The 17,577-nt window shown below is 39.3% G+C and overlaps 1 protein-coding gene across 1 annotated transcript; it reads right to left on the bottom strand.

The window, feature by feature from the left end:
- Positions 1–546: 546 nt before the first annotated feature.
- Positions 547–1,449, bottom strand: LOC101329506 (olfactory receptor 10J5-like). The gene is given in 1 exon segment (XM_073809210.1): positions 547–1,449. A coding segment is annotated over 1 exon segment (903 nt).
- Positions 1,450–17,577: the final 16,128 nt, after the last annotated feature.

Here is a 17,577-nt window from a genome sequence, read left to right as displayed (position 1 = left end):
TAAGGAGCTAACATGGCTGGATAATGAAAGAAATGACCCTTTTTGCTGAGGCTGTTCATTCTTCAATCAGCAAGAATTAAGAAAATTGTTTCTGAAATGACTGTCACGGGGTAAGTGATTTAGCTTCTGAGAATGAAAGCCATCCTCAGGCTGTCTCTGCAGCTTCATTTCCTAAGACCTCTTTCACATCTGTTCCAACTGCCTTTTCTCCACTTCTCCTTACCAGACTAGGTCAAGGATTTGACTGTCTGAGAGGAGCCAGGTAAAGTGAGGGCCAAAAGAGGTTTGCAAGCAGAACTCCTCAGGCACAGAAACAAGTAGTCTTAATCTGGCTTGGAATGATTCTTGTATCTGGTAACAAAATTTGACAGAGCAAAAACCTTGCTTTCTGATTTTCCCTTAGAGCATGAGAAGGAAAAGCATTTCAACTCTTTGACATTATTCTCCACAAACATTGTATTTGATGAACTTGTGAATCATGGCATGCTTGTGAGTAGACACACATTACACTGGACAAAAGGTCTCCTGACAAAACAATTCAATCTGTTAAGAAATGTTTCTGCCCACAGCTCTGCATAGGGCATCCTTGACCTCGTTGCTCCTCAGACTGTAAACAACAGGGTTCAGCAGAGGAGTGATGATGGTGTAGGTCACAGAGAGAAGAAGATCTTTTTCTGTTGCATTTTCTGACTTGGGCTTGAGGTAGGCAATGGAGACACAGCCATAGTGGACCATGACCACAGTGAGGTGGGAGGCACATGTGGCAAAGGTCTTCTTCCAGCCCTTGGTTGACAGTATCTTAAGGATGGAAGAGATAATGAGGATATAGGAGGTGAAGAACAGGCCCACAGGAACAAAAATCACATATGAACTTACACCATAATTGATAATCTCATTGATAGTGGTATCAATGCTAGAAAGTTTCATGACTGGGTAAATGCCACAGAAGGGCAAATGGAACATGGCCATTATATGGAGAACTGCCATAACCAGACCAGTGCCAAAGGACACACAGACTAACCTAGCACACACTCCTTTGTTCATGAGGACTGTGTACCTCAGGGGCTTGCAGATGGCCACATAGCAGTCATAGCCCATAGATGTGATCAAGAAGCAATTATTAGTGGCCAAGATGACAGAAAAGAACATCTGGGTTGCACAGCCTTACAAGGAGATAGGCTGGTTATGAAAAATAAGACCAGAAAGCACTCGTGGGATGATGACCAATGTGTACACGGTCTCAGAACTAGCCAGCATGTTCAGGAAGAAGTACATGGGTATGTGGTGGTGAAGATCAACACAAATGATGGTCACAATGATGATGTTCCCAGCCAGAGTGAAAATGGAGATGGTAAGGAAAACCACAAAGAGGGTTATCTGGTGCGTTCCAAAGACAGAGAAACCCAGGAAGATGAATTCTGCCACTTCTGTGAAGTTCTTTCTCTGCATTCTACTATATCAGTGCCCTAAAGCAATAAAAGGAAGCAGTCATCAAGGGGAAAATTCCCATCAGCAACTGGACTTCACAGCAGGGACAATGACAGCTGAACTGAGAAAGTGAGTCCAATTCCCCCCTTGTGACCAACAAGCTCACACGTATGGCCCTGGCACAGAAAGAAAGATAACTACTTTTGTCTCTTTGGGGCTTATACATGTGAACATGATCAAGATGGAGCAAACTTCCCCTGTGCATGAAGACTTCCAAGCAAATGCTCACCACACACACATCATAGTGATGTTAGGAAGGGGAAGAGAACAGCCAGGAAAGAGTCATGCTCTGGGTCTCTATCAGTAATGATATCCACCACTTAAACTCTAGGAACAAAGGGCTCACTAATAAAGTGCATGTCAAGAAAATGATAAAAGTGAGAGTTTCGAGGGGGATTATAGCAGAAGGAAGTAGACTTGAAGATGACGAACTGTGATAAGCAGTCCCTGGATCTGGTGACAGGGCCACCAAGAACTTTTACACAGTATTTCAGTTGAGTTCTGAATCTAGAAACCTCATTTCAGAGAGAGAATGTGGTCCAAATATGTCACCACACCCTCAAAGAACAACTACAGAACAACTTCTGTTGTGATCACTCTACTGAAAGAGTTCACTCAAGTCCCGCCACAGTAATCTTTTTTGCTGACTCCAGTAGTACTTTTAAGAACGAAGTCAGGAAAAGAGTTGGGTAATTGGGAGAACATTGTTTAGTTTCCACTGTGATAGGAAAGGATTAGGACAATTCAAGGTGTGGACAAGGGAATGTAAGTACCAGAGTTGAGAGAGGAGGAGAAAGGAGTCTGCCAGCTACTTGGAGCTGAACTGGCCTACCAATTGTTTTTAATTGGAGTAAAACTGCTTTACAATGTTGTGTTAGTTTCTGCTGTACAATGAAGTGAATCAGCTATATGCATATCTATATCCCCTCCCTCTTGGACCTCCCTCCCCCCCTTCGATCTAGGTCACCACAGAGCACTGAGCTAAGCTCCCTGTGCTATACAGCAGGTTCCCACTAGCTATCTATTTTTAAAAATCTGGTGAACACAGAATTTGATATGATTACAAGAAACAGAGTGCACTAGTCCCCTCTGTTGAAAAGCAAGAGTACACAACCTGTGTGGACAGCATACATCTGATCCTGTGGTTCTCTACAGTGACCATTCCATTGTCCTCCCTCCTTTCATTTTCAGAATTACTGAAATAGACTTCCTCTCCTATCCCCCATAATTCCCTGAAAGTTGGCTTCATCACGGTCCCTCCCACAAAACTGTTCTCTCAAATGTCAAAGAAGTCTTCACTGCTAAAACTGTCAGACTTTGCTTTTTCCTCTTTCTCTCGTCCTTCTGATTCATTTTACACTTCTGAAAACCCTGCCTCCTGGAAATATTCTCTGACCTTGGTTTCCATGACACCACACTATTTTTTCTCTTTTCTCAGCACTCAGTTCTCTTCCATGAAGCTGCTCATTTCACCTATATTGTAATTGGAAATGTTGTTCTTTGGTCAATCCTTGGCCCTTGCTATTTTCTGTCCACGCTCGCCTCAATTTTTTCAGTTATAATTTCTAAATTAATTGCTCTCAAATCTCTATTTCCATCAACAGTCTTTTCTCCAAGTCTATGATGTACCTTCCTCTGGACTTCTCTACTTGTGGGTCTTGCTGACATAATAAACTTTATTTTTTCAAAAACTAAACATCTACCCTCTCAGATTTGGAAAAGCCTCTCCATCTCAACTTCTCTGTCTTCCTCGATGACCTCACCCATATTCAAGTCAATCAAGGTCAGCATTTTGGAGTCATATCTACCTCATCATCACATTCAATGTAATTCTTCCTTAAATAATGTCTACTGTCTATTCCATTTTCTGGATTCACAATGACCCTCATAAGATTAGGATACCAAATCCTCTAGTCAGGATAATAAAACATACGCCCATTCTAAAATGTATATGGAAATGCAAAGAACCAAGAATGCCACAGCAATATCAAAAAATTTTTTAAAGTTAAAGAACTTACACTACTGCAGTTGAAGACTACAGTAATCAAGGCATCATGGTATTGGTGTAAGGATAGACATACAGATCAATGAAACAAAACACAGTCCAAAAATAATCCACACATATACGATCAACTGATTTTTGATAAAGTTCTAAAGTATCTCAATAATAGTATTTTCAACAAATGTTGCTGGAACAACTGGATATCTAGATGGAAAAAAGATAAACCTCAAATTTTACCTCATGCCATACACAAAATAACAACTCAACATGAATCAAAGACAAATATAAAAGTTAAAACTAAAAATTCTAGACAAAAATGTGATAAAATCATGACCTTGGAATGAGCAAATTTCCTAGATACAAAATAAAAAGCATAAACTATAAAAGGACAAAATCACAAATTGAACTTCATCAAAATAAAGCTTCTATTCTTCAATAGACATTGTTAGAAAAATGAAAAGGAAAGCCACAGACTGGGAGAAAATATGCACAATATATATTCTGAATAAAAGTTTAGATATATGTAAAGAATTCTTACAACTCAATACTAAGACGTATTTTTGAAATTGGAAAAATATTTAAACAGACATTTTACATAAGAAGATATACAAATGGTCAATAAGTGCATGAAAGGATACTCAACATCATAACATCATTAGCCACCAGAGAAATGTAAAATAACACCATGAGATACCACTATACACTCACTCAAATGGCTAAAATTTAAAACAAGACCTAATATTGTCAGGGAACTGAAAGAACTGGAACTCTTAAACATTGATGGTGGCCATGTAAAATGGTACAACCAATCTGTAAAACAGTTTGGTATATTTTTAGAAAGGTAAATATATGCTTATCCCATGATTCAATATTTTTGCTAAGTATTCACACAAGAGAAATTAAAACATGTGTCCACACAGAGACCTGTACATGAATGTTCCTAGCAGCTTTATTCCTAAAAGCCAGAAACTGGAAACAACTCAAATGTTTATGGTGTATCTGTGTAACAAAATACTGCTCAGCAATAAAAGGAACAGATTACTAATACAAACAACATGACAGATCTTTTAAAATGTTATAATGAATCAAAGAAGTTAGATACAAAAGCGCGCATACAGTGTAATTCCATTTATAGGACACTCTAGAAAATATAATTTTATTCTATACTGCAAGAAAACAAGCAGTAGTTGCCAGAACTGTTAGGGAATTGACTGCAACAGAACACTAGAGAACTTTTAGGGACGAAGGGAACGTTCTTGATCATGATGGTAGTTATACAGGTACATAAATTTATCAAAATCCACCAAAATGTATACTTAAATTGGCACATTTTGTTGTTATTTACACTGCATGGTATTTATCATACTGTATAATATTGTATAGTACAATATTATGTAATCTATTACAGCTCATCTAAGTTGATTTTTTTAAAAGATTCTCATTTGGCCACAAATAAGATTCTATGCCTGCAAATCTGTCACTGCTAGATCCACAGTTCCTTAAGGTCTCATTGTGATGTAAGAAACATGGGAATTTTCTAGGACTTGGAAAATCTGGAACCTGATCTGGAAACTGCCAATGTCAAAACATGTGGTCTTGGGTGAACCACTTAAAATTATTCTTGGTATACCCCTCTGATAGGAAGAAGCTACTCAAGAATTTGTAAAAAGTCAACAAAAACAAAGAAGAAAACAGTGTGAGACAATGAAAGATGAGAGAGACAGAGAGAAATGTATTTGTAGATTCTCCTCTTGGGAAAATAAGAACACTGAAGTGGAGTAATATACAATGAAAAGATAGTATAGCAAATGTTCTAATCATGAAGATTATATTCCAAATAAAAGAAAAGGAGAACAAAAGTTTGAAGATGCAATAAGAATTGCATTTATAAGGAAAAACACTATTACAGAATTTATTGATACTTACAACGAATCATGTACATTACTTATATTTTTAACATCTTTATTGGCGTATAATTGCTTTACAATGGTGTGTTAGTTTCTGCTGTATAACAAAGTGAATCAGCTATACATATCCCCATATCTCCTCCCTCTTGCATCTCCCTCCCACCCTCCCTATCCCACCCCTCTAGGTGGTAACAAAGCACCGAGCTGATCTCCCTGCACTATGTAGCTGCTTCTCACTAGCTATCTATTTTACATTTGATAGTGTATGTATGTCAATGCTACTCTCTCACTTCGCCCCAGGTTACCCTTCCCCCTCCTCATGTCCTTAAGTCCATTCTCTACGTGGGTGTCATTATATCTGTCCTGTCTCTAGGTTCATCAGAAGCTTTTTGTTGTTGTTGTTGTTAGATTCTATATATATGAGTTAGCATATGGTATTTGTTTTTCTCTTTCTTACTTCACTCTGTATGACAGACACCGGGTCCATCCACTTCACTAAAAATTACTCAATTTCATTTCTTTTTATGGTGAGTAATATTCCATTGTATATAGGTACCACATCTTCTTTATCCATTCATCTGTCAATGGACACTTAGATTGCTTCCATGTCCTGGCTATTGTAAATAGTGCTGCAATGAACACTGTGGTACATGACTCTTTTTGAATTATGGTTTTCTCAGGGTATATGCCCAGGAGTGGGACTTCTGGGTCAAATGGTAGTCTAATGGTAGTCTAATCTAATTTTAGATTTTAAGGAACCTCCATACTGTTCTCCATAGTGGCTGTATCAATTTACATTCCCACCAACAGTGCAAGAGGGTTCCCTATTCCCCAGCAGTTATTCTTTGTAGATTTTTTGATGATGGCCATTCTGATTGGTGTAAGGTGATATCTCATTGTAGTTTTGATTTGCATTTCGCTAATGATTAGTGATGTTGAGCACCCTTTCATGTGTTTTCTGGCAATCTGTATATCTTTCTGGAGAAATGCCTATTTACATGTTCTGCCCATTTTTGGATTGGGTTGTTTGATTTTTTGATATTGAGCTGCTTCTATATTTTGGAGAATAATCCATTGTCAGTTGCTTCGTTTGCGAATATTTACTCCCATTCTGAAGGTTGTCTTTTCATCTTGTTTATGGTTTCTGTTGTTGTGCAAAAGCTTTTAAGTCTCATTAGGTCCCATTTGTTTATTTTTGTTTTTATTTCTATTTCTCTAGGAGGTGGGTCAAAAAGGATCTTGCTGTGATTTATGTCGTAGAGTGTTCTGCCTATGTTTTCCTCTAAGAGTTTTATAGTGTCCGGTCTTACATTTAGGTCTTTAATCCATTGTGAGTTTATTTTTGTGTATGGTGTTAGGGAGTGTTCTAATCTCATACTTTTACATGTACCTGTCCAGTTTTCCTAGCACCACTTATTGAAGAGGCTGTCTTTTCTCCACTGTATATTCTTGCCTCCTTTATCAAAGATAAGGTGACCATATGTGCAGGGGTTTATCTCTGGGCTTTCTATCCTGTTCCATTGATCTATATTTCTGTTTTTGTGTCAGTACCATACTGTCTTGATTACTGTAGCTGTATAGTACAGTCTGAAGTCAGGGAGCCTGATTCCTCCAGCTCTGTTTCTCTTTCTCAAGATTGCTTTGGCTATTCAGGGTCTTTTGTGTTTCCATACAAATTGTGAAATTTTTTGTTCTAGTTCTGTGAAAAATGCCAGTGGTAGTTTGATAGGGGTTACATTGAATCTGTAGATTGCTTTGGGTAGTAGAGTCATTTTCACAATGTTGATTCTTCCAATCCAAGAACATGGTATATCTCTCCATCTATTTGTATCATCTTTAATTTCTTTCATCAGTGTCTTATAATTTTCTGCATACAGGTCTTTTGTCTCTTTAGGTACGTTTATTCCTAGATATTTTATTCTTTTTGTTTCAGTGGTAAATGGGAGTGTTTTCTTAATTTCACTTTCAGATATTTCATCATTAGTGTATAGGCATGCAAGAGATTTCTGTGCATTAATTTTGTATCCTGCTACTTTACCAAATTCATTGATTAGCTCTAGTAGTTTTCTGGTAGCATCTTTAGGATTCTCTATGTATAGTATCATGTCATCTGCAGTGACAGCTTTACTTTTTCTTTTCTGATGTGGACTACTCCTTTTCTGTCTTTTTCTTCTCTGATTGCTGTGGCTAAGACTTCCAAAACTATGTTGAGTAACAGTGGTGAGAGTGGGCATCCTTGTCTTGTTCCTGATTTTAAAGAAAATGGTTTCAGTTTTTCACCATTGAGAATGATGTTGGCTGTGGGTTTGTCATATATGGTGTTTATTTTGTTGAGGTAAGTTCCCTCTATGCCTACTTTCTGGAGAGTTTTTATTGTAAATTGGTGTTGAATTTTGTCAAAAGCTTTTTCTGCATCTATTGAGATGATCATGTGTTTTTTCTCCTTCAGTTTGTGAATATGGTGTATCACATTGATTGATTTGTGTATATTGAAGAATCCTTGCATTCCTGGGATAAACCCCACTTGATCATGGTGTATGATCCTTTTAATGTGCTTTTGGATTCTTTTTGCTAGTATTTTGTTGAGGATTTTTGCATCTATGTTCATCAGTGATATTGATCTCTAGTTTTCTTTTTTTGTGACATCTTTGTCTGATTTTGGTATCAGAGTGATGGTGGCCTTGTAGAATGAGTTTGGGAGTGTTACTCCCTCTGCTATATTTTGAAAGAGTTTGAAGTGGATAGGTGTTAGTTCTTCTCTAAATGTTTGATAGAATTCGCCTGTGAAGCCATCTGGTCCTGGGTTTTTGTTTGTTGGAAGATTTTTAGTCACAGTTTCAACTTCAGTGCTTGTGATTGGTCTGTTTATATTTTCTATTTTTTCTTGGTTCTGTTTTGGAAGGTTGTGCTTTTGTAAGAATTTGTCCATTTCTTCCAGGTTGTCCATTTTATTGGCATAGAATTGCTTTTAGTAATCTCTCATGATCCTTTGTATTTCTTCAGTGTCACTTGTTACTTCTCCTTTTTCATTTCTAATTCTGTTGATTTGAGTCTTCTTCCTTTTTTTCTTGATGAGTCTGGCTAATGGTTTATCAATCGTGTTTATCTTCTCAAAGAACCAGCTTTTAGTTTTGCTGATCTTTGCTATTGTTTCCTTCATTTCTTTTTCATTTATTTCTGATCTGATTTTTATGATTTCTTTCCTTCTGCTAACTTTAGGGTGTTTTTGTTTTTCTTTCTCTAATTGCTTTAGGTGTAAGGTTAGGTTGTTTGAGATTTTTCTTATTTCTTGAGGTAGGATTGTACTGCTATAAACTTCCCTCTTAGAACTGCTTTTGCTGCATCCTATAGGTTTTGGGTCATCATGTTTTCATTGTCATTTGTTTCTAGGTATTTTTTTGATTTCCTCTTTGATTTCTTCAGTGATCTTTTGGTTATTTGGTAGTATGTTGTTTAGCCTCCATGTGTTTTTATTTTTTACAGGGTTTTTTTTTTCCTGTAATTGATATCTAGTCTCATAGTGTTGTGGTAGGAAACAATATTTGATACAATTTCAATTTTCTTAAATTTACCAAGGCTTGATTTGTGACCCAAGATATGATCAATCCTGGGGTATGTTCCATGAGCACTTGAGAAAAAAGTGTATTCTGTTGTTTTTGGATGGAATGTCCTATAAATATCAATTAAGTCCATCTTGTAATGTGTCATTTAAAGCTTGTGTTTCCTTATTTATTTCATTTTGGATGATCTGTCCATTGATAAAAGTGGGGTGTTAAAGTCCCCTACTATTATTGTGTCACTGTCGATTTCCCCTTTTATGGCTGTTAGCATTTGCCTTATGTATTGAAGTGTTCCTATGTTGGGTGCATACATGTATGTTACTTAAATCTGAGTGAATCTGTTAAGGAAAGGGAAAGAATTTAAAATATGCAACTTGGGCCAATCTCCTGAAAAATATTACAGGAGAATTACTCCTGCAGAAAATGAACAAACAAAACTCTATTGCCTCTTCTCCAGAGACCTTGAAACACAAACTGCAAGATGCCAGGGATTATTTAAAAATTTGTGAATATTATAGGTATGTGAAGAAGCCAGAGAAAGAAAAACACTTGATCATAGGATGGGAAAGAATCTGCTAGGCTGTGCTCTTTATTTTTTTTCCCAAGCCATGAGCCCAATTGGCATATCTTTGTAGTTTCTCACCCCAGAACTCCAGATCCTGGCCCAAAAGATCTGCAGGAGCACAAGGGACTAGAGCTTGCTTAAGTTATAAAGACATGCAGGTATCCCCAGCTCCTTGCAAAACTAATCTGAAAGCATCTACAAAAACAAAAAAAACTGGAACTTCCCTGGTGTCCAGTGGCTAAGGCTCCACTCTCTCAATGTAGGGGGCCAAGATTTGATCCTTTGTCAGGGAACTAGATCCCACATGCCACAACTAAAGATCCCAGAAGCCACAATGAAGATCCCATGTGCTGCAACTAAGACTTGGTACAGCCAAATAAATAAATATTAAAAAAAAAAACAAACAGGAAATTCCCTGGTCGCACAGTGGTTAAGAATCTGCCTGCCAATGCAGGCAAAATGGGTTTAAGCCCTGGTCCGGGAAGATCCCACATGCCTCAGAGCAACTAATCCTGTGTGCTACAACTACTGAGCCTGTGCTCTAGATCCCACGAGCCACAACTACTGAGTCCACGTGCCACAACTACTGAAGCCCGCATGCCTAGAGCCTGTGCTCCACAACAAGAGAAGCCACTGCAATGAGAAGTCCGCGCACCACAATGAAGAGTAGTCCCCACTCGCAGCAGCTGGAGAAAACCCACACACGGCAACGAAGACCTAAAGAGCCAAAAATAAAGAAAGAAAGAAAAATAAATTAAAACAAATAAACAAATCCTCGTGCTTCTTCAGGGATTTATAATCTTATAATCACTTACTCTCTCTAGATAGGACTGTAGCCTAGAGAAAGAGAGACACATGATGTGCACGCTGGCCCTGAAAGCTATGTCCGTAGAAGGAGGAGAAGGAAAACCTATAAACTCAGACATCATGAGAGGAATCTCCAAGGAAAAGCCATGTTGACTAGCCCTACTCTCCTGGGTCTCTTTTCCTCAAAAGTTCCTGAGTGTCTCAAGGGAACCACTATAGTCAGATTCCAGACAGGTGTCAAGGGATCTTACTAAAAAGGGGACTTCTTTATTTTTCCAAGTGGTTGGTGCTTTGTGATCCTGAAACCATCTTCTCAGATGGCTTCTCTATCCCTATCCTGGACTTTAGAAGACAGAGGATTAGCCTCTACAGTGTTTCCAAGAGAGGGCACTTATGTAAATAAATCCAGTATTTCCCAAGGACACACGTTTGTTAATAAATTCCATTTTAGCAAGATAGATATTCTTAGCCTGAGTATTAGTAGTTAGATCCCTTCTGGGAGACTTTCCAATTGGTATGGCATGTTCCTGGCATCTAGAGTTCCCTAACTTTGCCCCATGCCCACTCCTGTTGACTGATCCAAGTCCCTTTCCCCTGAGAATCCTTTAAAATTCTTCTGAGACTGTAGCAAATTATGTTGTAATGTTTCCATTTGATCTATGCTTATTCCTCTCTTTCCTACATGGAAGTTATAGAATGGTGTAAAGGCTTTAATGTACTTTTCCTTCCTCCTTACACCTTATGGTAGAAGGCCATTTCGTCAGCCTAGAATTATGCACTCTGATTTAATATAAACACACACACACACACACACACACACACACACACACACACACACACACACACACACCAGGATCGGATGCAAGCAGTCATCTCAACTATGGTGTCTGATTCTATCCAGTTAAATGTCCTTAAACCTCCAGAGCATTTCAGTGGAAGTCAGAATAAGGAACTCTTGAGTAGCCCCAAATCCTACTCTACCTTACGTTTCAAATCCAGTAACCTCTTGTTTCAGTCTTTCCCTGAGTTTATAGTGACCTTGATATCTTGCATAACCCTTGATTTTACAAGTTATCTGAAGCACATTCATAAATTCTATAGTTAATTCTCAGTTATTTCCAACATCTCTGCTTTCTCCTAGCCTAGGTTTCTCTCAGCTCTGACAAAGGCAATGTCGTTACAGATTCCCTTTCCCCCACACATTTTTGACATTTTTATTTTAACAAGATTTTGAATTTATAGAAAAGTTGCAAGTATAATATAAGGAGCTCCTACATACCCTTTTCCTGGATTCACCAATTGTTTACATTTTGTCCCATTTCCCTCATCATTTCTAACTAAATTAAGTTGAGAGTAAGTTGGACACATCATGCCCCTACACTCTTAAATACTTCTGTGAGAGTTTCCTAAGAAAAAGGAAATTCTATTACATGGCACAATAAAACTACAAAAACACTGAGTCAAGAACCACTATCTCTCACCTCAACACTTACTGGCAGGAAACAGAAATTAAGACCCAGAATTCAGTTTTGCACATCACAATTCCAATGCTTCCCTTTCTGAAATGGAGAATACCCTATTCCTTCTTTAATTCTTCCTGACCCAGTAATGTTTTCAACCAGGGCCCTGAGAAAGGATAACTTATCCTAGAAAAGAAAGAGCAAGAGGAGAATTAGACACGCCCCCCACCTTACCTCTCCTCCTTCCACCTGATCAAGAACATTACTTCCCAAAGAAACTAGTCTCTTAGAGTGAATGATCACCCAATACGTACGTCCATCTAGAAAAATTTGCAAATGTTCACCCCCAGTTTTCCACGTGCCAAATAATTTCTCTTACTTTCTTTTTTACTGCGGCTCGTCTGCTTCTCAGGCAGGACTGAATACCACTTTTTCTCTCTAAATCCCTTTTGTTCCCTCAAACTTACAGAAAACTTGAAGGTGCAATACAAAGAACTTTTTTTTCTTGAACCTTTAGAGTAAGCTGTTGACACAGGGCTCATCACCTTCAAATACTGTAGTATTCCCTACAAACAAAGACATTCACCTACATACTACAAAGCAATCACCCCAATCAGGAAAGTAACATTGACTCATCACCATCATCCAATCCTCAGATCTCATTCAGTGTTTTGCCAGGTGTCCCAACCATACATCCAGCTCAGACTCAAGCTTTGCATTTATTGGCATGCTTTATTAACTTTCTTTAATCCAGGAAAGTTTCTCAGTCATTCCTTGTCTTTCATAACCTGGATATTTCCAAAGATTACAGGTCAGGTATTTTGTTAAAAGTCCCTAAAGTTAGCAGCCACAGAGAACAGGGAGATCAGCTCAGTGATCTCTGACCCATCTAGAGGGGTGGGATAGGGAGGGTGGGAGGGAGACGCAAGAGGGAGGAGATATGGGGATATATGTATATGTATAGCTGATTCACTTTGTTATACAGCAGAAACTAACACAACATTGTAAAGCAATTCTACTCCAATAAAGATGTTAAAAAAAAAAGAGAGAGAAAAACAAAAGTCCCTAAAGTTTATTTTGTCTAATGCCTTCTCATGAGTAGACTCAGGTTATGGATCTTTGGCAGGACAGAAGTGATGTTGTGTTCTTTCACTGCACGCTATCAAGAGGCACATGGTTCTGAATTATCCCACTTCTAATGGTGTACAGTTGGATTGCTTAAGGTGGTATAAGTCAAGATTCTCTACTTTGAAGTTACTCTTTCTCTTTTAAATTAATATTTTTCAGGGAGGTAGTTTGAAACTATATAAATATCCTGTTTTTTATCAAACTTAATTATTCATCTATATCATTTTAGTTTCATTGTTTACTGTTTTATTCAATGGGTTATAATTACTTTCAGTTTATATTGATTATTAAATTATTTCCAGTGGGATCCCCTTCAAGCTGGCTTTGATGTCCTTTTGACAGGTCGACATTATACTTTGATGATTTCCTTCCTTTCTGGCAAAATAAAATAAAAAATAGTCTAGGCTCTCTCTTGTACCTTCCCTGCCTCAGACACGGAATTAGCTATTTCCTCAAGCATCCCTGGTTCTTTTTACTGATATACAGTATGTAGAACACAAGATCTGGATCTGCTTCCAGGCACTTGCATTGGAAACAGTTTTGGGGACACGCACGTGCACACACACACACGCACACACACACACACTCACACTGAAAACCATGAGCTCACAGCAATACCTCTAATTTCCATCTAACACTACAGGATATGTTCAGGTTTTCCACATTTTCACATTGGCAATTCTTTTCCAACAGTAAGAAATGAGATGCCCATTATCCTTCATATACTTTCTTATTTTCCAATTCCCTGTGTGTAGCTAACCTCCCTTCCTACCACTGTCCCTCACCTGCACAGATGTTCTCCTCACCCTGCTCCAACTCCCAGTCTCTGGGCTGGCTCCTGCTGCCTGCAATACAAATGGTCATTCCTCGGCCCTCTACATTTGCACTTGGTCACCAGTGTTCCCCACTAATTCCTTCCTCTGAGTGTGAATGTCTTCTTTGCTGGGTCCCATATAATGGATTTAAGTCTAAATCTTTCAGTAAGGAAAGAGTTAAGGAGAGGAAAAGGAAGAACCTTATTTGTTTGGGGTGTTTTTCACAAACTACACTGGTAATTTGTTGATCTACAATGAGAAATTGTAAGTATCAGGCATCTGCTATGTTCTCTGAACTCTGATAAGAATCTTTAATCCATGGGAATAAGCACAGCAAGGTGCTTGACTCAGTGTTTTCCCTTCTTTTCTCTTAATTGTCTCTTCACTATTTTTTTTAATTCTACAAATTTGTATTACTGCTTGTTTAGTTCAAGAAATATCTAATGAGTCCCTAACATACACGAGGCAAAGTGCTAGATGATGGGTGGGATCCAGAGACAAGAAGGATAAAATAGAATCTTTTGTAAGGTTTTCTAAGGATGTTCAGATTAATATACAAATAACTGTGAGACAATATTGTAATACCAGAAAATGTCATAATAATGATTTTTCAAGAACTTACTCTGTAAAAAGCACTGTGTGCGTTTACTACTCACTAAAACCCCACAAAGGAGGGCAGTTATATTACTGTCCTCACATGAGGAGCTGCAGGGTCAAAAGTTTGAATGCCTGCTTAAGTTTCCAAATTTAGAAAATAAGTGAGCTGGATTTGGAATCCAAATTTGTCCAAAATCTTTGCCCTTCATCACTATGGCATTCAGAAGATGGAAACATCCCATCTTATCAGATCAGGAGAGACTTCAGGAAGCAAATGGCGTATAAGGTAGACATTTAAGAACTGGGGTTTTAAGAAACAGATATGCCTGAAAGCTACTTCGGTTACAGAGAAGAGAATGAATCAAAGGATTTAAAGGAGAGACTCAGGGCATGTATCCACAAGTAGAAGAGGTTGAGTGCACAGTGGGATTTGTGGAAGAAGTAAGACAAGACCAGTAGATTGGGAAAGAACTGTGAATGGTTCTAGACCCCAGGATGATGAGCCTGCATTTCATTCAAGATGCAAAAGGTAACCTAAGCCCAACTCCAACTCTAAACCTCACCAAGGTTATCAGAGGAATGACAATGTGGAGGACTGCTTCCAGGAAGTGGCAATTAGGGTCTGGCCAGCTCAGAGGATTCAAACAGAAGGAAAAAAGGCTTCTGGAAGGTGGTTACTAAGTCAGAGCAATCAGTCCCAGAGGTTGGGAGGCAAGATGAAGTAAAGAGGATGAAGTGCTGACCAAAACAAAAGGGGAGTGGGCAGGAGGAAAATAACCAAAATAAGATGTAGAGCATTTTAATGGGATTAAAAGTGGAATAGATGGAATAATGTCTGTGTTTAAGGAATTTCAGTTTGATATATGGAGAGGAGAGCAAGGTTAAGTTATTGTAACTCCAATACATGATGGTTTAACTACAAAAGAGATGGAGGTCACTAGATGTAGCCCATCAAAAAAGTCACTCTCTTATCTGCAAAACCTAAGTACTGCATGGCACACAAGTGATGTTCACAAAAATTGTGTGTAGTGAGTGCACACCTGAATGGAAGGCAGTATTGCCACAGATAGACATTGAACCTCACCTTGAGAGGCTGGAGGCAGAAGAAAACAAAACTATCAGATTCTGACATCTCTGAGGATAGTGAGTGAGGGTCTGGGAGGGAAAGGGTCATGAGAAAGGGGAAAGGAAAAGGGACAGATGAAAGATGAGTCAGGACAATTCTTCAGAAACCAGAGGCAGTGTCCTCCATTGCTCTGAATCTCTGTAGCAAAGTGCTGGCATATCATATTGATTTAGTAGGGGAGGAGTGGATTCAGTGTCTACAGCAGAAACCAGAATCCCAGAATTTCCCACAAACAGACTACTTCACAGAACAAAAAGAAGGAAAGGCCCTGCACCCACAGCCCATGAGAGGCCCAAGTTCAGGGAGACACCCCCTCCCACCCATATGGCTCAGGAGCTCCCAGCAGAGCACAGAGCCATCAGCAGGGGGGCCCCTGGAGGGTGGAGTCAAGCCCTCCTGATGTGGCCGGCATGGCCCCTCATCTCATCTGTAACACTGCAGCTCCACACCACTCTCTTCCCAGCACCAGAATCTGGGTCACAGTGGGGTGGAGCTCTGGCAGTTCCTTGTATCTAATAAGTAACTCCTACTGATTTTCCAGCCCTTCCTTCCCCACCAGTAGCTCTGACTGTCGGCACCAGGGGGCAGGCCTGGAAAATCACTCACACATTATTTGTGCTCTCCATCCCCCATCCTCACCCAGAGGTGCAGATAAACCCTGAATACCCTGAGGTCTAAGAATGAGAATCTCTACGTGGGTGAGTCAGAAGCTCCGTAGATAACCAACCACTAGGCTGTGTGCTACATTTATTCTGGTCACCACTGCTTCTCTAACAGCTCCAGGCCAAGGATATGTAGCCACTGCTATGGGTCTCTGTTCTCACCAATCTCCCAGAAGCCTTTGCTCAGACAGGTTGGAAGGTCGGTGTATATGAGTCTGTGCGGTAGGGAAGGTGGAAGGGACCATGGGAAGGAAAGACTAGAGATTGCTGAATACAAGACTAAATTTATGATTTCTCCTGTTGACATTTTAGTTGAAGATTGCTGTATTCCCTTCTTTCTCTCACACACATGAATAGGAAGGTGTTTATTTTTCCTAAATGGCCTAGTAACACTCATGTGAGCTTGATCACACAGCTGGAAAAACCTCTGGAGAACTTCACTGTGTGCCCTTGTGCTTGCCCTGACCTCTCTCCATGCCTCTAGACTCTTCTACAGATGCAGGCCAAGAATAATGAGATGATCATTGTTAAACCTAGTATCAGAGAGTACCATGTTATCATTGGGGGTGACAAGATTTACTCCAAGGTCTATAAAGGGTTCCTTGCCCTGGTGCACATCTGTGCCAGTAGGGAATCCTCCTCTGGTGTTGCCGAACTCTGAGTCAACAGGTTGCTTTAAGTGATAAAGGGACTGAGACAGGATTACTCTGCAGGGGCTTACCCCATATTGTCCTGGGGCAGAAGCAGCGTTCCTGTAGAGGTGGGCTGATCAGAGCCAGTCCTCTGTGAGAGGGATTGGGGATTTGTATCTGTCCATCTCCAGAAAAGACTTGTTTGTGTATGAAGGTATCTACATTAGACCTGTATCTGCCCAGACAGGTGGGCCCTGAACTGTAGGATGCAGGATCATGTGCTCACAAGCTCCGGAAGTCAAATTGAAGTTCTGCTTCAACAGGACAAAGATAGTGGGAAGAAAAATTACCCACAGGAAAGACCACCTCTGAAGACAATTATACTTATGCCCTATGCTGTTGCTGTTTTCTTTGAATTTCCCATCTACTGAGCCGCTTAATTTACAAGAAAAGTACAATGACTCCTAGCATTTGTTCAATATTTTTCACGGCCCAAAACACCTCCCATTTAAGGCTCATGTTTTTGAGTTGTGCTGTTATTCAGAAAATAAGGAACAACAAGGATATGATAAAAACAAAATTTGTTGTAAGGGAAAAAAAAAAAGTAAAGCATTTAACACTTGATTAGTAGAAGTTTTTAGACTTCTCCCTCAACGGAGTTTATTCTCATTCTACTCACAACTGTTTATTTCTATGGAATTTAATTGAGGGCCCACTAAACTGGATTTCTGGGTCACAGTTAATAGAACAGAAGGGTAGAACAGGTCTGGGGTTGCTCTACTCACTAAGAGCTGGGGCTCCTCCTTCCTTCTGGCACATCCTCAGACC

The sequence above is a fragment of the Tursiops truncatus genome, chromosome 1 (assembly GCF_011762595.2).
Source record: "Tursiops truncatus isolate mTurTru1 chromosome 1, mTurTru1.mat.Y, whole genome shotgun sequence".
Taxonomy (NCBI): domain Eukaryota; kingdom Metazoa; phylum Chordata; class Mammalia; order Artiodactyla; family Delphinidae; genus Tursiops; species Tursiops truncatus.
The sequence above is the reverse complement of the archived record's forward strand: the minus strand, read 5'-3'. Positions and strand labels throughout refer to the sequence as shown.